The sequence below is a fragment of the Coenobita brevimanus genome, chromosome 1 (genome assembly GCF_032717465.1).
Source record: "Coenobita brevimanus isolate Jiangsu-jjx chromosome 1, ASM3271746v2, whole genome shotgun sequence".
NCBI classification, from domain to species: Eukaryota; Metazoa; Arthropoda; class Malacostraca; order Decapoda; family Coenobitidae; genus Coenobita; species Coenobita brevimanus.
The window spans coordinates 59,511,998-59,538,634 of NC_136954.1; the positions used below are offsets into that span (position 1 = coordinate 59,511,998).

At 40.2% G+C, this 26,637-nt stretch overlaps 1 protein-coding gene across 1 annotated transcript in view; it reads right to left on the reverse strand.

Annotated features, from left to right (window-relative positions):
* The window catches only part of LOC145404928 (ATP-binding cassette sub-family G member 1-like), a 69,124-nt gene that overhangs the window by 29,878 nt on the left and 12,609 nt on the right, over positions 1-26,637 (reverse strand). Inside the window, exons 2-3 of the mRNA XM_080276450.1 lie at positions 6,218-6,348; positions 1,620-1,737 (exon numbers count right to left, since the gene is read on the reverse strand). Of these exons, the coding sequence (XP_080132576.1) occupies positions 1,620-1,737; positions 6,218-6,348 (249 nt within the window). The remainder of the gene's footprint in view (positions 1-1,619; positions 1,738-6,217; positions 6,349-26,637) is intronic.

Sequence of the window (26,637 nt, forward strand, 5' to 3'; positions counted from 1 at the left end):
TGAACCATAAGGTGGGAGTTACTGCTTTTCCTTTTATCTTGAAGAGCAAATAATTCTTACAGTAACTGCTTGCCACTGACTGCAGGTATTGTAAAGAGTGGGAAGGACATACAGTAGAGTGTGAGGACTCCTCAGGACAATGCAAGTCAGTGAAGATATGACTAGACTATATTACACACAAATTTCAAAGGTTGTTTTTTTCTTGACATATGCAGATAATTTTAAATCAATTAAAGTGATGATTAAAAAGGACTGACAGATATACATAGAGTTTTAAATAAATTACAGTGATGGATCTGCAGGGATACACAAACAGACAGAAGTAAGCCTGAAAAAAGTATACATACAGAAAATGGAAATGTGAATTTCTAATGCACTTTTTTTAACAATACAGGCTTTGCAACTTTGAAGGTAAGTGATATAAATACTGTAGATGAAAATGAAAAATTCATGATTATTTCCTTGTGCATATTAGCACAGTACATGCATGGATCGCATACATCTAGTGATTCATTTGCATAATTACAGTAAAAGTCCCCCAATAATCCGAATATCCCAATACTCCGAATTTTTCAAGGCGGAATTTTTTGAATGTTTCTGGGCTTTATCTGAGGATTTATTTGGCTTGGACATACCCTTTGATTTGGATATACCTGCCTGCAACTATTCATCAACACTTCTATATATTTCTGGTGAGTAAAACTATAGACCATATCATTTTAAGTGTTTATTTAATGATCATGTACAAAATTCTAAAGTTTTCAAAGGTCCCTCCCAATAGTATTCTATCTATATACCTAGGCTGCTTCCCCCAAGGAAAGGGAGGTAGCCAAGACAGGACGACAAACTCCCCATTTACTCATCCATTCAAACACATTCATTCGCATCTTAGCCCCAAAGGGGAGAACGGACAGATCCTCACCGCACCACACCACACAAGGGTCAACTACACAATGCAATCAGTGACATCCGCAGCAGGGCCCGACAGCAGAGCTGGTTTACCCCTGCCACATCATAACAGACTCATCCCCTTACCTGCACCTGACCTGACTAGCTGATCAGACCAAATGCGGGAGAATATCCCTTCAGGGCTGTGTCATCACTTATTCATTCACAATTTCTCTCCATTTATTTCCGTCACACACAGCCATAAAACAATAGTCTGAAGACCCTAGGTCCCCTGCCATTCGGATTACAGGACTTTTACTGTATGTTGCTAAATGAACCTCATCAATGGGATGCAGTAGTGTGTAACAACCTCAGATAAAGTCACTAAAATAAAGCTGGCACAGAAAAGAGCAATATAATGTGATATCAGGTGAAACCAACTGACCCATGCTACTTGGAAAACAGACATTACAGTATCCCTGAAAATGATGATGGTGACAATGACAGTGATGGCAATGAAAATGATTACAATGACAGTGAAAATAATGACTATGACAATGATGATGAGTACACTTTTTAAAATTTATTCCTTATATTACCAGGTGATTCTATTTAATTTACAAGACCTCAAGTGGTGAAAAGGTTAATGAAGTCTATAATAAACTCATTCAGCTCCATAATACTCTCCCAAGTAGAATACAATAATCTTGAGGTTAAAGTCTTGCCTGTACCTGTATCCTGCAGTGATGTTCATTAGTGTGGACTTGCCAGCCCCTGAAGGCCCCATTATGGCTGTCAGGCGGCCAGACTTAAACTTCCCTGACACACCTTTTAGGATAGTCTTGTAACCTGGTGATGTGAAAACGGTGAAGTTAGGACACAGAATATCATCCTTTCCATAACATTTCTCCATGATTATGAACATATTCTTGTATCAATCTTTTATCACAGCTCAGCCCTTGAGATTGTGATAACTTTAGGCCAATATAAAGTGAAACAAGTATGGCACCATATTCTAGTGTTAATCTCTTACTACAGTTCAATGGCAGAATTCAGACAATAAGTACTGTACTGTGGTTCTACATTCTGTCCATTGCACTTTTCAATGACTAGTCCCTGGGATGTAGATAGGATTTCAAAAATGGGGAGGCTAAGCCTCTTTATGGGGTGGTGCAAGGAGTACTCTGAGGGGCCTGGGGGTTCACTGGAAATAATGGAATGGTCATGAGGTGCAAGGTGCCACCCCAGACATGCACCATATTCTAGTGGTAATCTCTTGTTACTATTTAGCATTCAAAAGGAAGTGATGATAATTTTTGGCCAAGCTAAAGTGGGACTCTTTATGGTACGGCAATGGCACTGCAGTAAACCCTCCTTCCTTGCCACCCTTCTCGTGAAGAGAAGAATGACAGGAAAATTGTAAGTTCAATTTGAGTGGACTACATCAACAGTGCGCTTTGTTTACGCCCTTTAAATCTATATTTTCCTCTTCCTGTTTCTTTTACTATGAACACATGAGTAAAATAGTAACTATGGTATAATTATCTCCATTTAAACCATTCACTACAAAGACATCTTTTTGTGGCGTACTCTTGCCACTACCAAATTATCCAGGTTAAGAGAGGCCCCTAGTAGTGATAGGGTTAATGAAGGCTTTATCTAACCCATCTTCTCTGAATAGTTGAGCCTAAAATGAAAATGGTCTGAAGGTAGCAAAAATATAAAATAATTAAAAGATATCTTCATACCAAATCATTTAACACTAAAAAAAAATGACACCAATGCACACTTTTATCACCAAAATGCAACAAAATGAAGCACTACATTAAAAGTACTTACTGATAGGTCACTGTATTTGTAAAAGATGTACACACCTTCAGACATCAATAAACTGTATGAACATACTGTACTGTAGCTTCACAAAGGACACCCTTCAAACTAGTCAACCCTAACTGGTCTCATGGTACAATAAACTAATAGTATAGCCAGATTACTGGACTCCTATTTACACAGACAATATTGTTTACTGCCAGCTATTATACACTGTCAGTTGTGCCATTATTGATTCGGTTCCACTTGCCTTTAATACGACTACTGTATATAGCAGTTATAGTGCACGTGTATTTGTATCGGAGTGGTGTTGTGGAATGTGGGAAGCTTGAGGGGCAGAGTGGGGGAAGTGGTTGAGCCACTGAGCAGGAGGTGGGTGGAAGTGGGATGTGTGCAAGAAGTCCAGTATAGCGGTGAATCAGCCAGAAAGACTGCTGTGAGGGATTGTTAGTACAAGTTGTTTTGGCAGAGTAGGACAGATGGATATGGTGGTGTGGGTGTGTTAGATGGGGAGAAATGGGTGGAATGTATCATGAATGTTATGAGAGTAAGTGATAGGATGATAGTAGTGAAAATTTGTTCCGTGTGAAAATGGTTGCATTTATATTGGCGTATGCTCTACAGGCAGGCTTGGATGAGGTAAAGAAGGATAGATTTTGGGATGACTTATTATGTGTCATAAATGATATGGGGGATGATGAGATTATAGTTTTGGGAGGGGACTTAAATGGTCATGCAAGTGAAGAAGCTCAAGGATATGAAGGAATACACAGGGGATGTGCATATGGTACAAGAAATGAGGAAGGAGAAAGGATACTCAAGTTTGGAGAGGCAATGAACATGTTTGTGTGCAACACACATTTCAGGAAGTGAGAGAGTAGGTTGATTACATATGAGTCTGGGGGAAACAGAAGCCAGATAGACTATTTCCTGGTCTGGAGGGATGATAGGAGGTTAGTGAGGGATGTTAATGTTATAGGGAACTAGGAGTGTGTGCAGCAACAAGTTACTGACATCTGACATGGTGCTTAAGGAGTGAGTGATGAAAAAGAGGACCTACGCGTGGGGACATTAATGACGCATGGAGAAAGCATTACAGCCTGTTGTTGAATGAGGAGTTTGACTGGCACAGGGAAGGTTTGGAACCAGCAGATCCTGTGTTTGGCCCTTGATCTTTGATTGAAGCTGCTACTGTGAGCAGGGCAATAGGCAGGATGCAGGTTGGGAAGGCAGCAGATGTGTCTGGGTTGATTGCTGAAATGCTGAAAGCCTCAGGAAATACAGGAGTGAGGTTAGGCACTGACCTGATGAATACGATTATCCCAGATATTTGGCTGAAGAGTGTAATTGTAAATGTGTACAAGGGGAAGGGTGATGCCCTGGAAAGAAGAAATTATAGAGGCATAAAGCTTTTACACCAGATAATGAAGGTAATGGAGAGTACTAGAGGGTATGATAAGAGAAAATATACTGATTAGATGCAGCTTGTGTTTATGCCAGGCAAAGGGACCAACTGGCATTGTTTGATAGCTTCATTAAAGATATATATATAGGAAAGAAAAGGGAACTGTACTTTGTTTCTGTTGATCTGGAGAAGTCCTTTGACAAAGTTCCTTGAGGTGGTGAAGTGGGCAATGAGAAAGATTGGGATCGAGGAGTGGCTGGTTAGCATGGTTATGGCCATGTATGTGTGTGATCGCACCCAGGTAAGGGTGAATGGAGATTTGTGTGATGAGTTTTCTGTGAATGCTGGTGTGCACCAGGGGTCAACTTTGATTCTCTTGTTGTTTATCATGGTACCTGAAGCCCTCTCATGTGACTTCAGACATGGACTCCCATGGGAGATGTATGCTGACGAGTTGGTGTTGTTTGCAGAGAATGAAAGGGAGGCGGAGGAAAGATTTAGGAAGTGCAGAGATGGTACGGGGCATAAGGGCTTAAGAGTAAATGCAGATAAAACAAAAGTGATGGTATCTACGGCTGGTGGTGGTCCTGTCAAAGAAGAGGGAGAATGGCCATGTGCAATTTGCCACAAGGTGTGGGAAGTAATTCAATCTTGTGCAGTGTTTGTGATAAGTGGGTGCATAAGAGATGTTGTGGTATTACAAGCAGACTGTGAGATAATGCTGATTTCATGTGTGTGGTGTGTTGGGGAGAGCAGGTGGAGACTGTCAGGCATGGAAGGACTGAACTTGCTGGTGGGTCTCTCGAGTGTGTGGAAGAGGTTTGTTATTTGAGAGACATGTTATGTGCTGGAGGTGGGGCTGGAGCTAGCTCTGTGGTTGGAAGAAGTTCAGGGAGCTGTTTCCTCCCCTGATACTGACAGGGCTCTCCCTCCATGCTAGGGGATCTTTGTATGCAGCACGTGTTAGAGTGTAATGCTGTACGTTAGCGAGCCTTGGGAGTAAAGGAAGAAGATATCTGCAGGCTCAAACGTACAGAAATGACAATGATAAGGTGGATGTGCAGTGCATCCCTGAGTGTCAGGCCTGGGGGCGCTGGGTTTACGATGGAAGAGTTGGGTAAGATGGGACAGGAGTGTATAGGTGTTGTGATGAGGAGAGGTAGACAGATAGTTTGGGCGTAAGGAAAGGATGGGGGATGATAACTGGGTGCAGAAAATGAGAAGTGTTAATGTTAGAGGTAGGGTTGTAAAAGGCAGACCGAAAAAGACCTGGGATGAGGTCACTGAGTGTGACCTCAGGGATAAGGGACTGATCAGGGAAGCTGCCAGAGATTGAGCAGCATGGAAAGCTCCATTAGGTGACCAAGGCCAAAGCATCCAAGCATGTTGGAGCCTTCAAAAATGAACGAATGTAAGAATATACCTTGTACTGTACACAAATAACACACATTACATTATAGCATCTTTTCTTGAGACATGTTTCAACTTATTATTTTTTCTCTTTGTACACTTATCTCAAAGCAAACTGCAGAAACAATGCCTTGTACTGTACACAAATAACACACATTACATTATAGCATCTTTTCTTGAGACATGTTTCAACTTATTATTTTTTCTCTTTGTACACTTATCTCAAAGCAAACTGCAGAAACAATGCCTTTAACAAATCCAGTAGCCTACAGTCTAAACAGCTGATATGCCAGTTCCTTGAATTTAAAAACTACAAAATTTATGGAAAAATATAACCCAGTCACCTTGATGTCTTCTTTATGTAGTCTTGCTGACATTGGACAATTCTGCAACTTAGACACCAGTGAGCCACCCCCTCCTCATAGGAACAGGTAGATGGAGACTGTACCTGACCTTTTGAGTTCAAAAAGTCTTTCCAAAGCTGAATAAAAGTGTCTGGTGGTACTCTGAGCAAAATGAAGATCATGTTCTTGGGTTAATGAGGTTAAAGATGGTAATTCTACACTGGAACATGACACTAGAGGGCTGGTATAATGGCCACCTCACTGAACTGTAAATGGACTCATGAATTACAATAGTTACTTCATACTGAATATGAATTTCTGGAAAATGAGAGCCACCCACCTTTGTGTCTGCCTTCAGAGACTGAGTAGGAGAGGTCATTGAACTCTATGTGAACCGGGGGTCGTTTGGGAAGGTGAGACATTATGATGCCGGCACTGGCCCCATTCACCACCTTCTTCCTCAAGTCGTTACTGGGGAGGAAAGTTTAATGTTAATCATGTGTTATGGCACAAAAATCTTTTGGACCAGTAATACAAAATACTAGCCCTTAAACCTTAGGCAGCTGCCAGTACTGTCTCTTTTCCCACAATGAATCCAATTTCCTGAAAGATTAAGGCTGGGGAAAAAAAAAAAAAAAAAAACTAGCATACCTCAGACAGGTGGGGGATGCCTTCATGTGGCAGCACTAATATACCCAGGCAGTGCCGCTGCCCCGTTATACAAATGCCCTTCTGCTCCCTCATCCCCCAAAACGGTGATGGTAGACTGCTGAAGAAGGGCACCTTCAACCTGCATTCACCAGGCCCACATTTCAGATGAACCTGGAGCTGACACTACTACTATAGTTCAGCACTACATTGTTTTATCTGACTGAGGTTCTAGTATTGGCATTATCACTATTTTTTTCTTTTTCTCAATACATGGGTTGGGAATATGGAACAGACAGAGGTACTTTTATCATCCTCCTGATCATCTTAATCTTTCCACTAATATATGGGGTGGGAAGGCTCAAGAGGGAACAAGAAACAAATGCAAAGGAAGTATCTGCATGCTCTGTGAAATGGGCCACATGTCGATTCACTGACCATTCAGGTCTTTAAAAAAATCTCTCTGCGCCACCTCACAGGTAATACGACTTACACAAAACTGCCGAGACTGAGTCAGTCTATCGACTGCCTGGTTTATATTATAAGCAATGCATCCTTGCCATGTACTGTACTAGCACAGTATATCACCATTCATATTTCAAACATCCATTTCAATCCTCCATTTTTAAAAATCTTGGCATTACTTAGGTTACAATCATTCATTCATCATCTAATCAAGTGTTGTCCCATGATGAGTGCAGGAGCCCAGGGCTAGGCAAGATGGTCCTGACATTTAAGATGAGAGTGACCAGCCTCACTCATCCCTATGTAGCTGGTCCTGACATTGAAAATGAGAGTGACCTGCCTCACTCATCCCTGAGTGGTATTACATGAGCAATAAACCCCAATCACTCCTTGGATATAAACTTTCATTGGCTCAATCCGATTTGAGCGCCCTAATGTACCCACTAATTCACCAGGTGCCAAAATTTGGCTATATGGTTACCACCCAGCATCGTAAATGATTTTCTGGTGTACAGGAAACCATTTGGCTTGTCACTCACTTTAGACTCACTACAGATAGAAGGAAGAGGAATGAAAGACAAAGAAGAGCAAGGGAAGGAGGGAGCTACACTAATACTGTTGCTAAAATATAAGTACAGTACACAGAGTTACGGGAGTCATTACGAAATATTACAGCAGGTGAATATTGTACCGTAGCTAGTCTAAAATCACCAAAAACCCTTCACTAGGATGATGTCGGCTGTATAAGTTACAATAACACTTACCACAAACGGTTTCCTTTAAGCCAGGAAACCATTTACATTGCTAAGTGGTAACCATGTAACCAACCCTTAAGTATTCCCTACATGTCAACAGGTGGGTTGGCTGAGGGTTTGTGCCCCTCCCCGTAAAGCAAGCTGAAAGAAACGGCCACCCCTTATGGGATTATGGAGCCTGGCCATACTCTGAAATGCTCTCCACATAACAGGCATAGCATAGCAACTAGGAAGTAGTTAAAAAGAGGGGGAATGGGCTAATTAATTTACCACCACTACTAAGTAATTTTGCATAAATAACCTTAGACTGTAAACGAGTGATTACCGGTAATTCGCAGTAATGATGAGAGAAAAGCGGGAGAAAGAAGTGTGTGATAATCATAGGGCATTTTTCATCTTAATGTAATAGGCAAAGTATATGGTTGGATACTTTTTGACAGAGTTGGGGAAATAACAGAGGCATTAGTTCATGAACTAAGGGAAGAGGTTGTACAGATCAGATAATCATCCTTAAGTCTTTAGTGGAAAAGTTTCAAGAGAAGGGAAAGAAATCGTATGCAACCTTCATTTCGATCTGAAGAAAGCGTATGACAGGGTGGATAGACAAGGAATGTGGAAAATATTAGGAATATATGGAGTAAATGGGAAACTTCTGAATGCCATGAAGAGTATGTATGACGGTGCTACGGCTGCAATGTGTGTGGATGGTGAACTGAGTGAATTTTTCTATATGAATGTTGGATTGAGACAGGGATGTGTCATGTCTCCATGGTTGTTCAATCTGTATATGGATGGGGTTATATAAGAGGTACAAGGTAGTGCAGTGGATGTTGGAGTGGCCTTAATGAGAGAGGTTTGTGTTTGGAAACTTCCTGTATTATTTGCAGATGATATTGTATTGTTAAATGAAGACAGAGGGGAACTGCAAGGTTTGCTGAATGAGTTTGGGAGTGTGTGTAAGAAACAGAATCTAAAGGTGAAGGTAGGAAAGAGTAAAGTTACGGTCTCTGAGAGAAATGAAGTCACTGAATGTACAGTGAGGCTGGATGATGATGGAATGGAAAATGTGAGTGAATTTAAGTACACTACATGGGTAGTGTCATGAGTAAGGATGGAAATTTGGAGGATAAGTGCCTGAAAGGGTACAACAAGGAAGAAAGGTGGCTGGTTCTTTGAAAGCAGTGATAAGAAATAGGGAAGTGAGTAAGGAAGTAAAAAAGTCACTGCATGACAGTACAGTATTGTGATACCAACTCTAATGTATTGAAGTGAAGCTTGGACCTCGAAGAAAGGACACGTCAAGTGAACACAATGGAAATGTGTTATTTGAGAGGAGAATGTGCAGTTACATGGAGAGACAGACTGACAAATAAGGAAGTGAAGGAGTGTTGTGGTGTGGCTGTGGATGTCATAAAAAGCATTGGGAGAAATACACCGAGGTGGTTTGGTCACATGGAGAGGATGGAGAGAGAATGACTAATGAAGATGGTGTACATAAGTGAGATGGAGGGAGAGGTCGAGGATGAGATGTAGGGATGGAGAGGTATATGAAAGAGGGTGTGTGTGCTGGGGGGAGGGCAGTGAAATAGCAGGGGACAGGGCAACATGGAGGTGATTTGTTTGTGGTCACCCCTTATGGAACTGAGGAATTTGGCATTAGAGAGAGAGGGGGGAGGGAGAAAAAGGATGATTATGAGATGAGAAAGATGTTTTTAAAAATTTGGACCTAACGTTTGGTGGTAGCACTGAAAACCCTCCAGTCACCTCTAGGAGATCCGAACCACTACAAGTACGGCACGGTAGTCTCACTGACAGCCTTACGTTATTGTGTACTCTAACTCGCCTACCTAGACCCTCACGTGATCGGGACAACTCTGCTAATCTAACTGGGAGCTAATCACATTCTTTTTGTTCATCCTGCAGAAAACAGATTACAGTTACGACGGTAAATCGATCCTAATTATGTTCGAGATTCGCATCCCTGGTGGAAAACTTAAAACTAGGTCAGGAGTCAGTTTGGTAACATGGAACTGCCCTCCTTTCACTCATCCTCTCGCTTCCTCCCCCCCTCCCTCGCTCGCTCTCCTTCTTTCCTAACTTACCCCTTCTTTCCTCATTTTCCTTTAGCTTGCGTCTCCTTTTCTATTCGGACTCTCTCTCTCATTTGGTTTAAAATTAATAGAAAAAACAGAACAGAATTTATCGCCAAACCAGATTCTCTTTCTCTCTCCCTCAAGTTAAAATTGATAGAAAAACAGAACAGAATTTATTACCATATTAGACTGCCACATCAAATTACGATCAAATTGTCAGCAAAAAATGAAGCTAAATCAAAATATGAGGATCAAGAAGGAAAACTATTAATTATAATGATAATAATGATAACAGTAATGCATACACACCCCTCGGTCAGAAGGTGGAGGTCTGGCCTGAATACTACATGGCCCACAGAGTAAATATTCTGTGGCCCTTGGAATACTATGTTACCAATTTCATAAGTCGCTGATGTACGGTGTGTGTGTGTGTGTGTGTGAGAGAGAGAGAGAGAGAGAGAGAGAGAGAGAGAGAGAGAGAGAAAGAGAGAGAGAGAGATAGTAAAATGATTTCTCATCGGCGTACACGAGACGGAGGGCAGGGGTAGTCACCAAAGCTAACAAATGATCAGCCAGTTCTTCAACAAATATAACTTAATCTGATATAGTATTACCAATGGCCTTGGGTAAAGGCAAAGCTTAAAATTCTTACAAATTAATAATCCAGTCTTAAATCATAACACCTCCCTAATAAATTCTCTTCAACGATATTTGACTATATATATATATATATATATATATATATATATATATATATATATATATATATATATATATATATATATATATATATATATATATATATATATATATATATATATATATAATATATATATATATATAATATATATATATATATATAATATATATATATACATATATATATATATATATATATATAAATTAATCACTATACTGATGGGGTAAACTGTGGCTTTATTACAATGACGGATTTTACACTACGTCTTCCTTTGATGTCAGTTTATTCAGCTTGAGACAGGCCTCATGTAGTAGAGCCGTCAATGAAGGCTATATCTAAATATCTAAACTCTAGTTTGAGAAGTTTCAAAATCACATAGTTGTAGTAGCATTTGAGCAAAAAATACGTCATCTGAGTGAAGGAGTTAATAAAATGTGAGTTAATGTTGGAGGTAATATGTTACTTTTTAATCACAACAAACGCATTTCATTCAACCCACATCATCATAATCACAAATACACCACTGTAGTAATCCTCAACCCATACTAGCACAAGCACTTTTTTCTCTTGGCTACAACGACAACCACCACACCCACCGTAGCTACCCCTCACTCCCCTCCTCACCCACTGCTAAAACAACACCACTGTCATTTTCATCCATATACACTTACACGACCTCTTTCAAAATTCCTTCCAAAAACTCATTTTAAAACCATCTAGAACGTATATCAAACATTTCCACTTATATTCCACACAGGGAAATATAAGTACAGAAAGCGTTTAAAATGGACAAGAAATAGGAAAAGTTACGAGCAAAATCTTAGCGGGGTCAGTCATCCCTTCCGATCCGTTGCCAAACACAAATATTTAGAAATTACTTACAAACACATGTGCAATCACTCATACTCACGATTGTACAGTAGACTAGCCAGGTGTACAAGTGTTCACCACATCTACCCTATACGCCATCATAACAACGGATTATAAAGACTGACGCTAAACATATACCGTCCTTGATTATTTGGCACGGGTATCTAGCGAACCTGGCAATCCCCTCGCACATGTGTTTAGTGACGTCACAGCCTCACATGTAAACACTCATCCTTCCCGTACCTCCTAATTAACCATATGTACGGAATAATTCACAAGTACGAAACATTTTGCCTCAGACACAAACCAACTTCTAGCTCAACTTGACTGAGAGGTTAACACTGAGGTTTAAAGAAGGAAAAGGGATAATCTTGTCCTTGAATACATGGTTTGTTAAATATTCATAGGATGGCTCTTCATACGTATGCTGCTGCTGCTGCTGCTTCCACTATTATACTACATTATTAGTCGGAAACCTATTACGTTATTATTATTATTATTGTTATTATTATTACGATCAGCACCTACTGTATGTGTTAATACCGTACAAATACTGGTACCAGATGTTTCTCAATACATATAACACCCACAGGTAAACAAAATGCATACCAGTACACAATGTGTATGACGAGATCACACACCGACCCGAAGTTCAGTGTCAGTGATTGCAACCATGTTTTGTTTCACCGAAGATTCATAAGATACGTTTATGCAGATGCCCAGACATTTTCCCCCTCAGTTCATCGTGTGTTGCTGGGATATTTGCCTCAGCAAATATGGTGGGGACACGGTCAGTTCATCTAATATTGCACACCTTTAGGTTTTGGTTTACGTGGTATTCCGAGACTAAAAAGCAAGGTGTACAAGTTTTCCATCATGGAGGAATTCTCTCGAGGTTGGTTACCCATTATGTATGCACAAGGCTTCAGTGGATTATTTAATTAGTATCGCAAAAACATGGACCTTTAAATAACTGTTACTTGTACATGACACTCTGTACACTCCACGTACAGTATAACTTCACAGGGCGTCATCATATATAATACAGCATTTACTCTTACAAATAAAAGTTACAGCGCAAAAATAGCAACGCGAGCTCAACGACGGCAGAAAGCAATGATTTTTCAAGCGAACTGCACTGATAACTTCAATACACAAAAAACTTGGGTGGCTTACTGTTGTTGAGTCGTAAATAACAGCGTGTATTGTTGGGTCGTAAATAATAGTGTACTGTATACTGCAAAGCCGTAAATAATAGCGTGCATCTGAGCAAGTTATGTCGGATACCGTAAATAAAACGCTGGTCAGTTTTCTACAGATGTCACAGTACTAAAGCAGTTAACCTCTCAAATCATCGTTTTTGTTCTCTCCAAACAATTTTTGATGGAGAGTAATTTATCTGCGGTCTATTGCTTCAAAACAAATCCAATTATACTGAACGTATATAATATTCTTACAATGGTGGCCTAAGAAAAAGCTTAGGAAGAGATACTTCTGACCCACCGGATTTCTACTCACCTCTGACCTCTGTCACTGACAGTTGTAAACTGACCGATATGATGGAACAGTTACAGTAGTCGTATCGTATCGTGTCCGTCGACCTGTCAGATTCCCAGGATTAAAGTAACATGGTGAGTCCGCCGATGGAGGATTCGAAATGCCGGGTTTAACACCCTCACCCCTAATACCCCCCCCCTTTTTTTTAAAGGTTCTACACCCTTATTGCAATTACCTTTTTTTCTATACCATTTTCTACATTTCACTGCGATTACTTCCTTCTGAAATGGTCTTACTATCTCCAGACGATTTTCTTAACCGCACGTGTTAGATAAAGCTTTCGTCAGCCTCTATTACTAAATTAAATAAAAACGTCTAGATGATGAATCAAGCAACAGAGGGTCGTACAGCCGATATGAACTTCTTTATTGCGAGGACTGTCCGTCTTGCTATCTCCAGATGAATCTATATACATCAGATATTTCACACTGGAGAGGTTGGAGCGTACAGCCTTCACTAACCCCTCAAATACCACGTCTTTCTTAAGTGGTTTTCTTAAGCATCAAAACAAAACAAACAAACAAACAAGTCGATAAGTAATCAAAATGCCAAAAACATGATCGTAGTCAGTGGGTTAATAAACTTACGGTACGTGTTCTGATTTCACATACACCTTCTGCAGATATGGTAAAGATAAACAACCTTGGCCCAACCACCTGATAAAGAAACAGTGAAGGTTAGAATATGGGGAAACACACACACACACACACACACACACACACACACACACACACACACACACACACACACACACACAGAAAAAGTGGCCTTGTGGTATAACGCGACAATCGGAGTGAAAGCCAGGTAGTGTGGGAATCGGTTCGAATCCCTTAGAGGCGGCTATAGGGTTGTCGATCATTTAATGCTACCAAGGATGCAGGGACGTCACCTACCCTTCAACGTTCTGGACTACGTTAGCCTCGTCTCTTGACCACATATAAGTAGACAAATTAATGAATAAATAGACGAAATAGGATAAAAAAATAATAATACTGTACATCAATATTATCATCAACATCGTTATTACTTTCCCACTACCATAAATGCGATGGGTAAGATCCAGATACAGGGAAAAATAAAAACACAGAAGCAGAAGAACTATCAAAAAAGCGCCCAGCGTATATGATCAAACTACTTACTCTTTATTCATCCTTCCAAAATTCTCTGTTTTACCCCACAGATGAGCAAATGTTGGCTGAAACTCCTCCGTCAGCACTGTGTCCTGTCTTCCACATTTCCCCTTCTACCAAATGAGAATATCCTTCCTTCTCATACTCTTATATCCTTCCTACACATATTCTTACGTTGTGGACTTCAAATTATTATCACATAAAAAGACAGTTCACGGAAACGACAATATTCTTCCTTCTCAATTCACTTTTGTTGTACTTCATATTGCTATTAAAAAAAAAAAAAAAAAAAAAAAAAAAGGTAACGCCTTCCACTACTGCTAGGTGTAGATTCAAGAAAGTTATTGGCGTTCCACTCCCTCTTAACATTCTGCTAGTCACGAAGAAGAGGAGAGCTACGAATCTGAACTACCAGATACAGAATCATTGCTTATTTAGAGATGGTGCCCGCCCCCCTCCCCAGAAGTGTAAACTAACTTTTTTAATAAGACTGCACATTACTGGAAGGGTCTAAGACGTTTGTTTACTTCCTCCATGGAGCTACTTTTTGCTGATGGTGCTCTTGAGAGAGAGAGAGAGAGAGAGAGAGAACGTTTTGACATTCCAAGGACATGAGCCTACAACCCTCTCTCTCTCTCTCTCTCTCTCTCTCTCAGTTTTACGCAACCCTAACTGGCTACCACACAAAAAAAATCGAAAAAAAAAAAAGAGAGAAAGGCTTACAGACGGGAAAAAAACAAACTGCTAAAAAAATAGAAACCGCTAGGAAACCGCTATTGTTAACCCCTCCAGGTAGGTCAGATTTACTCCACTCTACATCAGATGATTTTTTTATTTTTTATTTTTTATTTTTTTTTTAGCAGAGGAGGGACCTGGAAGATTTTTTTTTCATCTGACAGGACTGGGTCAAACTAATTCGTAAATGTATGAAATCTGACGACCCTTACGTTACGAGGAAATCAATGAGTCTCCTTGGTTACTAGTCAAATCGACCCTCCAATCTGACGACGCACTGCCACCACCTGAGATGAAAAGGGTTAAGGATATTTTTTTTTTTTTTTTTGCTAGGTAAAAAAAAAGAAAGCTGACTATAGCGACAAGGTTAATATGAACTCTATATCTATCTTTGCCGCCTATCAGTCCATCTATCTACCTATCTGTTTATTTATCTATCTACCTGCCTATCTACCCATCTACCTCCTCCAGTTTACAGTTCCTCCGGGGCTGAGTAAAATCGTCTGAAGGTAGGAAGAACTAAAAATAAAACACAGGTCATCAAAGTGAACTGGCTAAATATTGGTCGTTTCACAATGCGTCTTATTCTCTCAAGTTGCCTAATATTTCGTTCACCCTAGCACGCGCTCCGCCACGTGTGTGTGTGTGTGTGTGTGTGTGTGTGTGTGTGTGTGTGTGTGTGTGTGTGTGTGTGTGTGTGTGTGTGTGTGTGTGTGTGTGTGTGTGTGTGTGTGTGTGTGTGTGCGTGCGTGCGTGCGTGCGTGCGTGCGTGCGTGCGTGCGTGCGTGTGTGTGTGTGTGTGTGTGTGTGTGTGTGTGTGTGTGTGTGTGTGTGTGTGTGTGACAGAGAGAGAGAGAGAGAGAATATTTTAGCTCAATTCTTCTTCTGTTATTGTTCAACTACCTCACCAGAAATATTAAAAGTTTACACCAAGATGAACTTATAATGATAGATGTATGGTAAAAACGCTCGCTCGCTCGACACGCGCCCACAAAGCACACTTTACTGGTATACCTCTCCACTCCATCCTTCCATATCATCTTAGGTCTCCCCCTCCGTCTCCCCCTCCCCACCTCACGTACATTCTCCTCGTTAGTCTCTCGCTCCCCATCCTGTTCAAATGACCGATATTCAACGGGACTTATGAATCAGTAATTATACGTATGATGAAAATGGATGTAACGGTATGTGCAGTGAAGGTGATTGTGTTCATGGATTCTAAATGAACATAAAGCCTACTCACTCATACACTAACAAAGGGCGTCCCATCACACCTTCACACGTCACCACTTAAGCACCAATACCCACCGCCCACACTGTTAAATGCCATGGTCTTGGAGATTTTTTTTATGACGTTAGTAGGCCTTGTGGAAGAACTGTACGGTATCTGTGTGTGTGTGTGTGTGTGTGTGTGTGTGTGTGTGTGTGTGTGTGTGTGTGTGTGTGTGTGTGTGTGTGTGTGTGTGTGTGTGTCTCCCTCCCTCCCTCCCTCCCTCCCTCTCTCTCTCTCTGTCTCTCTCTCATCCAGGTTACATAAGCAGATTTTCTCTTTGAAGATTTATCAATAGTAGCAACGAGCGTGACGTCATCAGTGGCGGTCACTGGGAATTAGTTTGAAAGACATCGGTTATGTAAGAGAGAGAGAGAGAGAGAGAGTGAAGTCTGCGTATTACTGCATGTATCTCTTCAGGTCTATCTATCCATCTATCTACCAGTCAATACACAAAAATTTCTCGCTAAAAAAAGTGACCTCAATTAAATGTCAACAGTTTCTCTAAGCTTACATACTTTTTCTGTAAATGGTGGAGTGGGGTGGAATGAAGGACACCACCCGAATAGGGATGGGGTGGAAGAGTGAGAGGGTGGAGCTACTGACGCAGGATAAGGTGGAAGAATAAATGGTGGAGGGTGGAGAGGGTGGAATGAAGGGCTGCATTTGACCCAAGATATAGTGGAAGAGTAGGTTATGATGGAATGTGAGGTACAATGCGGTAAAAGAGTATAAGGTGGATCTAGACGGAATGGAAACCGTATCAGGCTGCAACATAGATGCTAAACTTAATCTGAATATAGTCGCCTGTCGGTAGCAAGTATAAAAATGAACTAATATCACCGAAGTGGTTAGAAAACAGTGCAGCATCTTAAAGGAGGAAGAAGGTTTCCTTTCCTGACGATGTATTTTGCCTTCTACCACTAATATTCACATACAGATTGTTCATATACGCCGTTCTGATTTCCAAAACGCATACAAATTTGTATGAGATACTGAAATGAACATTCCTAGCCGTGTGCTTTCCAAACAACTGAATATCAAGCCTCAAGTGTGCGCCAACTGACATCATATCATTTGCCTTTCTCTAAAACGTAAACAGTTACACAACTGTTCATCTTAAAAGTTTAGACCAACGAGTATCAGCATTAGCTACCTGTATACTGTATATTTCAAATATTCAGTAATGTTCACAAGGGCATCATACATATTTTATTGCTGCATACTCGACGAAAGAATTAGTATTAATATTTTGATGCTGCATAGCAAACGAAAGAATTATTATTACCATATACTGGAAGGGCTGTTACCTGAGCGATGCTTCCCTGACTACAAATTCTGGGTGATATGTTACATTAAAGAGTGACAATGTAGCACCTAAAAATTCTTTCGATGCTTCCCTGACTACAAATTCTGGGTGATATGTTACATTAAAGAGTGACAATGTAGCACCTAAAAATTCTTTGTCTTGTGTAAGAAAGAAAAGTCAGGGAGAAAACAAATACATCTAGCTATCTTTAGAAGGCTCAGTAGCTTCTGAAAAACTTTATTGTAGCTACGTAAAAAATAAACCTGCAAGGAAAAGGTAAAATGTACAAGAGAAGGCAGAACACTTAGCCTCGTGTTCATATCTGTAACCTAAGCCTTTGCGCCTGTGGCGGGTTATTCATCCACGACATTGGAATATAAAGCCACTGCATCAACCACAATACAACAGTTACCTCCCATAGGTTTTACCTTAGGCGTGTAGTTTACCTTCCTACCCACAGAGGGTGGATGAACACGTGAGTAAAACAGTGCCACGGATATCTGGGCGGTTCTGAGAAAATAGCAGTACGCCTGACAAAATACCGGTATACCGCCATGAACTTTACAAGTCTGAGTACCGACAACTGCCGAGGAATTTTTCAGTATCCTTGGCAACATACACAACCAAGGAAGAGCAAATATTTCAGCAAAATCCGAGAAATATAGTGTATGATCGACACAACAAATGAACGTTAACAAATCCCTGCCACCTGTGGAGATGAAGGAAGGTATTGCATGAAAAGATTTTACGTGATAGCAAAACGAAGCCCACAAGAAAAGTTTAAGAGACGGGAGGATACTCTCTGACGTTCGCGGTGGGGAAAAAAAAAAAAAAATAGTGTCTGGAAGGCAAGACACAACTCTGCTATGGATCTGTCAACGAATTTTTACTAATGATGGTACGCGATGCAAAACGACGCCAAAGTAACAGCTTCACACCATTGAGTAACTTACAAGGTATTTTGTGGGACGTGACGCAAATTACCTACAAAATTAAATTACCAATAGTAAATAAATATCTTTTGGTAATTTTGGGGATATTTTAATGCACGTTACCCCCCCCCCAAAAAAAAAAAAAAAAGTTAGATGTTGCTGTACTGAGTGGAATATGCACGAAACGCAAATATACTCTTAAGACAGTTTCGTGTGTGTGTGTTCTTACCTAATTGTTCTTACCTAATTGTATCTTTACAGGAATGAGTCAAGCTCGTACTGTCCCGTGTCTTAAACCATATTTATCGTACATATCCTTAAATTTGTGAATTGTTTTGGCACACACTATTTCATTCGGTAGTGCATTCCATTGATCAATTGCTCTGTTTGGGAAACTGAATTTCCTTACGTCTTTATCACCTCTCTTCTTATGCAGTTTTTTGCAGTGTCCTCTTGCTGATGCTTCTCCATATGTTAAGTAATCATTTATGTCTATTTTCTCCTTTCCTGATATGCATTTATATAGCATTATCATGTCACCTCTTTTCCTTCTCTCCTGTAGTGTTGGTAGATTCAGTTTATTTAGTCTTTCTTCGTAGCTTAGGTCCCTTAAGCTTGGTATCCATCTTGTAGCGGCCCTTTGAACTTTTTCAATCTTGTCTATATGCTTTTTGAGATGAGGACTCCAGACTACTGATGCATATTCCAGGGTTGGTCTAATGAATGATGTTATTATCCTTCTTAGCATGTCTTCATTTATGTATGTGAATGCTATTCTCATATTTGCAAGCAGTGTATACATGTTCCGTACCTTCTCGCTGATGTGGTCAGCCGGAGATAGTCTGTTATTGATAATCACACCTAGGTCTTTCTCTCTTTCTGATGTGTATAGGGTTTTATTTCCTAACTTATAATCCCAATCAGGTCTTTTTCCACTTTTACCAAACTTGATTACATGACACTTGTCCACATTGAATTCCATTTGCCATGTACTACTCCATTCATGAAGTTTATTTAATTCTTCTTGTAGCTCTTTACAAGAGTCTGTGTTAGTAATTCTCCTTTGTATTTTTGCATCATCTGCAAACATATTCAGATAGCTCTCATTTCCAGTGTTACTGTTTATATCATTTATATACACTAAAAACATGATTGGTGCCAGCACTGAACCCTGTGGTACTCCACTAGTCACTTCTTTCCATGATGAGTAGTTTCCTCTTAGTACTGTCCTCATTTCTCTTTTTATGAGAAAGTCTTGCATCCAACAAAACAGTTTGCCTCGAATTCCTCCTTGATGGTACAGTTTCCATAAAAGTCTTTGGTGTGGTACTGTGTCAAAAGCTTTCTTGAAATCTAAATAGATACTGTCCACCCATCCTTCCCTTTCCTGTCCTGTGTTTGTTACTCTGTCATAGTAGCTCAACAGATTAGTAACACATGATTTTCCTTTTCTGAAACCAAACTGTCTTTCTGTTATCATACTGTGTTCTTCCTGATGGTTTACCCAAGCTTTTCTTATAAGTTTTTCTAATACCTTGCTTACAACACTGGTCAGTGATACTGGTCGGTAGTTGAGTGGATTTTGTCTATTTCCTTTCTTGAATAAGGGGACAATATTTGCTTTTTTCCAAATATCAGGTAGTTTACCTTGACTCAAGGATTTCTTGAAAATTAAAAATAATGGTTTACTTAACTCCTTTGCACATTCTCGTAATACCCAACATGAAATTTCATCAGGACCACTTGCTTTTCCTCTGTCTAATCTACTTAACTCCTCCTGTATTACTTTTTCCGCTATTTGTATATCTGGTAGTATGTGTGGACATGCGTGTTCCACATAGTCCCTCTCAAAATTTTTTTCTTCTGTAAAAACTAATTGGAAATTCTTATTTAGTGCTTCACAAATATCTTTCTCTTGTGTATAAGTGATTCCCTCGTCCGTAATGGATTGTATTATATCTTTTACTTTAGTTTTGCTTCTGATATAGCTGTAAAACAGCTTTGGTTGATCACTACTTTTATTTATTATATCCTCCTCAAACTGTTTTTGGGCTTCCCTCCTTATTCTTGTATAGTCGTTTCTTGCCTGTTTGTAATTATTATACGCCCTTTCACTATTGTGTCTTCTGTATCTATTCCACAACAAATCTCTTCTTTCTTTTGATTTTTTACATTCTGTATTGAACCATTTCTGTATTTTCTTATCTGCTTCTTTGTGCTGTGGGATGTACTTCTGGACTCCTATTTCATAAAATTCACAAAAAATTTTATATACAGCATTTAAATCTTGTCCTCGTAAGCTCATTTTCCCAATCAGCTTCTAAGAAATACTTCTTTAGGTCTTGATAATTTCCCTTTTTATAGTTTAGGCTCTTTTTGTAACTATCATTGCTGTTTACTATGTCATATGCTATCCTGAAGTTATAATTTAGTACTGCATGATCGCTTTTGCTGAGTGGAGGGTGATATATTAAACTGTCAATATCATTTTCTTGCCTTGTAAATATTAGATCTAGCACTGAAGGTACATCAAGTCCTCTTTTTCTGGTGGTTTCCCTCACATGTTGCGTTAAGAAAAACTCTTGTACGAGATCCAGGAGCTTTTGGTGTGTGTGTGTGTGTGTGTGTGTGTGTGTGTGTGTGTGTGTGTGTGTGTGTGTGTGTGTGTGTGTGTGTGTGTGTGTGTGTGTGTGTGTGTGTGTGTGTGTGTGTGTGTGTGTGAGAGAGAGAGAGAGAGAGAGAGAGAGAGAGAGAGAGAGAGAGAGAGAGAATTTGTAGTATGGATGGAACGCAAAATACAACAATTAAGAGATACATTTTTCGATGGAGTGACTCTCACTCTTTCTCTTTCTGTGTGTGTGTGTGTGTGTGTGTGTGTGTGTGTGTGAGAGAGAGAGAGAAAAGAAATACTGCAAAGGAAGAAGACTTTATGGTGTCTGGGTTGGCTTCAAGCAATTTTTTTAGTCAGTGAATAGAACAGGGCTCAAGGACGACAGGTGAGGCAGGGTAAAGTCACGGAGAGAGAGAGAGAGAGAGAGAGAGAGAGAGAGACTATAGGGTAGAAAAATAACATACAGTAAGTGCCGGACACACACCTCGATGAAAATAAAAATGAGTAAGTGTATGAAAATAAACTGGCAAAAAGTGCGACACAAGAAAAATGTAAAGAATAATTATATGAAGTGAAGAAATTGTAAACTCAGTAATAAATATGAAAAAAATAATAATAATAATAAAATAAGCACTATGTCTACACTCAAAAAAATATATACTATGCACTCAATATCCTACTACTTACTCTGTTAATTCTAAGTCTCCGTTGATATCCAGTTTGCACTCAATATGCGAGGAGTGCTGGGTTATAGCGAAAATCCTTCCATAAATTCAGTTTGCACTCAAAAAGTCCCAATATGCACTCAATGAAATCCACGCAGTTCGTTTATTCGCACTCAGATATAATGTTCACACTCATATATTTAATCTACACCGTATAATATTCATTTCTGCTCCTTCAATGTGCACTCCAATACATGCACTCAATTATTAAGCATGTAATCAAGGTGTAAGATGTGGCTATGTGATGCTGCACTCAAGTGTGTGTGTGGTGTGAGTGAGGTCTGCTGATAGACTGAGGTTAGTTGTGTGAGTTGGCTACCCTCTCTCAATGTCTCACCCCCCTCCCCTTATCCCTCCACCCTCTCTCTCTCTCTCTCTCTCTCTCTCTCTCCGTCTCTCTCTCTCTCTCTCTCTCACCACCTACAAAACGAGCTTGGGGTTTATGTAATGCTGGGTATCTGAGAAGCACTATGTCAATTCGTCTGTCTGTCTGACTACTCCAATTTCTCCTCTCCTCAGCAACATCATCTCTCCCTCTCCTCACACTGACTCCTCTCCCCCCACCCCCTCGCTGCATATCCCTTTCCTTCCCCCCTCCCGTCCCCCCTCCCCACTCATTCATCTTCCTCCTCACCCCCCCTCCCTGCTCCTAACATTGTCCTTCCTCTCCATCTTCCCATTTCCTTTCTCCCCCCTCCCCCCGCCCTTCCCTCTTTTCTCCCCTCTCCCCGCCCTTCCCTCTTTTCTCCCCTCTCCCCTCTCTCACTTCTCACACACAGCCGCTGACATTATCTCTCTCTCATGACTCACTCCTTTAACAACACGCTACTTTATTCAACTTTAAGGCAATGAGGCAAATGAGTCTACACCTAATCTTTCCAGTTCTAAAAGTCTTCTGAATAAAATCGTTTGAGATGGCATGCAGAAATAAAAAGGCCTTGGTAATCAATCATATAACATTATATGGATATTTAACCCCTTTAGCTCGGGAACTTATATATTTCTTTTATTTCCTGTTACCGTCAGACTATTTTCCTCAGCTCAAGAGACTATTTAAATGCAAGACTTACGTATACAGGAAGCTTTCACTATTATCTTCCCTACGAGACGTCCCTTCCCACCCACCCCCAAGCTTAATGTAATCGTGTGGAGCAGTAAGAATATGCGGTACCAATAAAATAAGTCGTTTTTACACATGGGGTACATTGTGTAACTTTGCAAATTATATGATGGCTAACAATCATAAGGCTCCTGATATGTTAAGATGATTCAGAGTATTTTTTGAAACTTAAGTCTCATAATTAGTGTGTGTGTGTGTGTGTGTGTGTGTGTGTGTGTGTGTGTGTGTGTGTGTGTGTGTGTGTGTGTGTGTGTGTGTGTGTCAAATACGGATGTCAACACAATATTTAGTTTTACCAGTAAGTTAAGTCCAGGATAAAGACTGACAATCCTACGCAGCCTTATCCTATACAGCCTTCTGTATTTTTATATTAACATTCTGTACACGCAGCTGCATTTGTATTGGTAAGATTCATATTAATGTGAAGATGAACTGCCTCTATTTTGACCCTTACCTTCTCTCCTTATATTCATTCTCATTCGTTCTTCACTTTCGCCTCCCCTTCCCCCCCCCCTCCCTTCTCTCTCTCTCTCTCTCTCTCATCTTCTCACAAAATGTATATCCTTAAGGTCCATAAAACAGATATCAAACGGCCTTGAAGGAAATTATACAGCTCGGCCCATAGCTGTCTGGTCCCTTTCAAGGTTACACTTCCCTTTCCCTTTCTCTCTCCCGCCGCCCACTCCCTCTCGCTAATGGAGTATGTCTGGTGACGGGTGGAGGTCAGGGGGACAGGTATCGTGAAAATATAAATAACAACTCCTAATATACTCTTCAAACAACGTAAGGTACATCACACACGTATACTCTACCACTAGTGTTTTTGCTGTTGTGCTGTGTCCTCGTGTATCATGTGTTGTGCTGTGTTATGTGGCAAAAAACAGCAACAACAGATCTACCACCGCCGTCATCTCACACCTACATACACCCAGATACAAGCCACAGACGGTAACATAGACGGCATTGTAAAGGACGGTGGTATTGTGTGGGTCTTGGTTGTTTTACTACTGGTGACAGGCGGTTGCTTGTGAACACCCACTTAAAACTCAAGGGCAATCAACGAGTCTCAAACCCACTCCATTGCATCCCCTGAACGTAAAGCCAATGCCACACCGACCAAGCCACACCCTCTCTCCGTCTCTCTCTCCTCATCCCCGCCCTTCTCCTCGTCTCAAGTATCACCCCAGTCTCCGTATCCATAAACCTTCCTACGCTTATGCTGTTTTTAAGAACGTTTGTTTATACGGTCACCCTAACCCGCATATCAACCAAACTCATCATTACAAAACCAGACTAAATATCAAAGAAAGAAATAAAAAATTAAAAAATAAATAAATAATCGTGATAATTAACTACGTACTACTGAAATATTTTGGCCACAGACACTTGGTAATCTTGTGTCAGGCCAGGCTCTGTGGCAGTACAAGTGCACTCCCCTCCCTTCGACCCTGCGCCACACAACAAATTCACCACGTATGTAAATGACGCAAACAGTGTACATGTACTAACACAAAGGACACACAGTACACACGCTTAACCAGTACAAGTGCTAACCCTACAGTACACATCCCTTAATAACAAGAATTTCATGGCTTCTTAACGTTACATATTACAAGCGTTATCATCACATAGTACACGGATCAGACTCTTGACATCCCTTGTAACGTTACATTATACAAGCGTTATCGACATCACAAATTACACTTCATGGATTAAGACTGTAAAAATAAATCTTGAGAGGTATTTCTTCACTTAGGGAATGGACTGACTAATTCTAAATGCTTTCATTTGTGTACTGGAATGGTCGTTGGCACACAAAAATTTAACTCCTTTACTATGATGATATTATTTATTTTATTCTTGGTACCTTCAGACAATTTTACTTCCTGAACAGATTTTGCGACTTGGAATAGTCAGATACTACTTTCATTAATCCGCAAACTACCAGGACAACTTCTAAGCTGAATAAAATGGAAAATAATCTAGTTGGATACTAGGGGTTGAAAATATCGAACCAGCACAAATGTTCACCATTACTCCCAGCCTCACAATTACCATCACCACCACAACCATCATCATTCCCTCATTTCGCAAGGACATCATGGTGGAAGAAAGATCTAAACCAAGGCTCTTTGATCACTTAAGGGACATGTATCAGAGGAAAAGGGAGCCCTACTTACATCCACCCCCTTACGCAAAATTGGAGGCACGAGGCGGCTTGGATATCACTGATGGACGCTGGCCTCGACAAAACAGGGGTTGGATTCCACGTGGCTTTGGAGCCTTCGTAACATAGGTACCATTTTTTGCGGTTTATTCTGTACATACACTTTAGGCCAGGGGGTTGGATTCTACGTGGATCTATAGTCTTCGTAACATATCTTCCTAAGCGAATTATTCTGCATATTGCACCTCAGTATCCTCTTAAATGTTTCTGCTGCAAAATACGTTGATATCAAGACGATTTAAATAACGAGGAAATGTTAAGATACAGGCGTGTTTTTAGACAATCTCAGTTTCTAGGGGAATAAAATCATTAAGGCAATTATGAACAGTATCTTTCATTCCACGTTGCCGGACGCTTCGAATTACATTACATACCTAAGCGTGGCCTCGAACTGAAGTGAGAATAAGGGAGGGGGAGGGGCCATTACCTACAACCTGTAAGGATCGTGTGATATGCAAAATAAATCACTAAGGATGAGGTGCTACTAAATTTCCAAAGCCACCTAAAATACAACCCTTACCGTAAATATCCCTAAACCAAATATATTCACTAAACACATAGCAAACTTCACATGCATTATGGGGGGGGGGGTTGTAAGAGGAAGCGTGACAATATTTCCTTGCGATATAAAATACAATGGTGAAAATTCTGCACAGTTTTTATTAGAGCAAAGGCATTTCGTCTGCCCCTCAATATATCATTCAGTATTTAAATATAGCTCACTCACTTCAACTTGGTGGATATTTTCGTCCCTTTGCAGCCTATTTCCGTCATCACATTGCCAGAATAAGACAGTACTACCGCTCTATACAGTACTACCGCTCTATGCAGTACTACCGCTCTACATCCTTTTCATATCACTTCTTCGTGACTAACATCAGATTCTAGTCTTCTTCTCTTGTTACAGGGCAACATTTAAGGTAGGGAGATGGCAATTTTACGCCTGGTTAAAGTGAAGCGTATTGGTGCAAATACCAATTCTACTTCATTACATACAATTTTCATTTATGAGTTAAGATTAATTCATAAAGGTATACAAAAATCACAGATACACAAAACACCCACTTAAATCAAGTACATTAATACCAGTGAGATAAAATGATCAATTAATTAGCATGATAGTGGGATCTGTCACTTCTAATGTTTACAGGTGACGTCACGCCCAGCGACCGCGGGTGTATTTACAATTCAATCATCATCGAATATTAACGACTTCATTTATCTTTAACGCTGCATATCTCGTCTGTTTTTTTTTTTCCTATCTGGTTTATGATGGCGTATCTATTATTTCAAACCCTTTTTACTTCGATTTTTGTGTGTCTGAGTGCAGCGTGAAGTTAAGAAAAAACAAAGTACGGTACTGAAGGAAGTCTGAAGCAAGTGATAAAGAACAGAAGGAATGACGTCACTACTGCAGCTAAACAAACAGATAAATTGGATACAATGGCCAGATAGAAAGACTGACAGATAAATGGACACTGACAAAAAAAGATTAAAAGATTATATACTCGTACATACATACATACATATATACACATAGAGAGAGAGAGAAACACAGCCAGCTAGACAGAAACAATCACCACCCGTCTCTCCTCTCACCAAGTCTTTCTCCA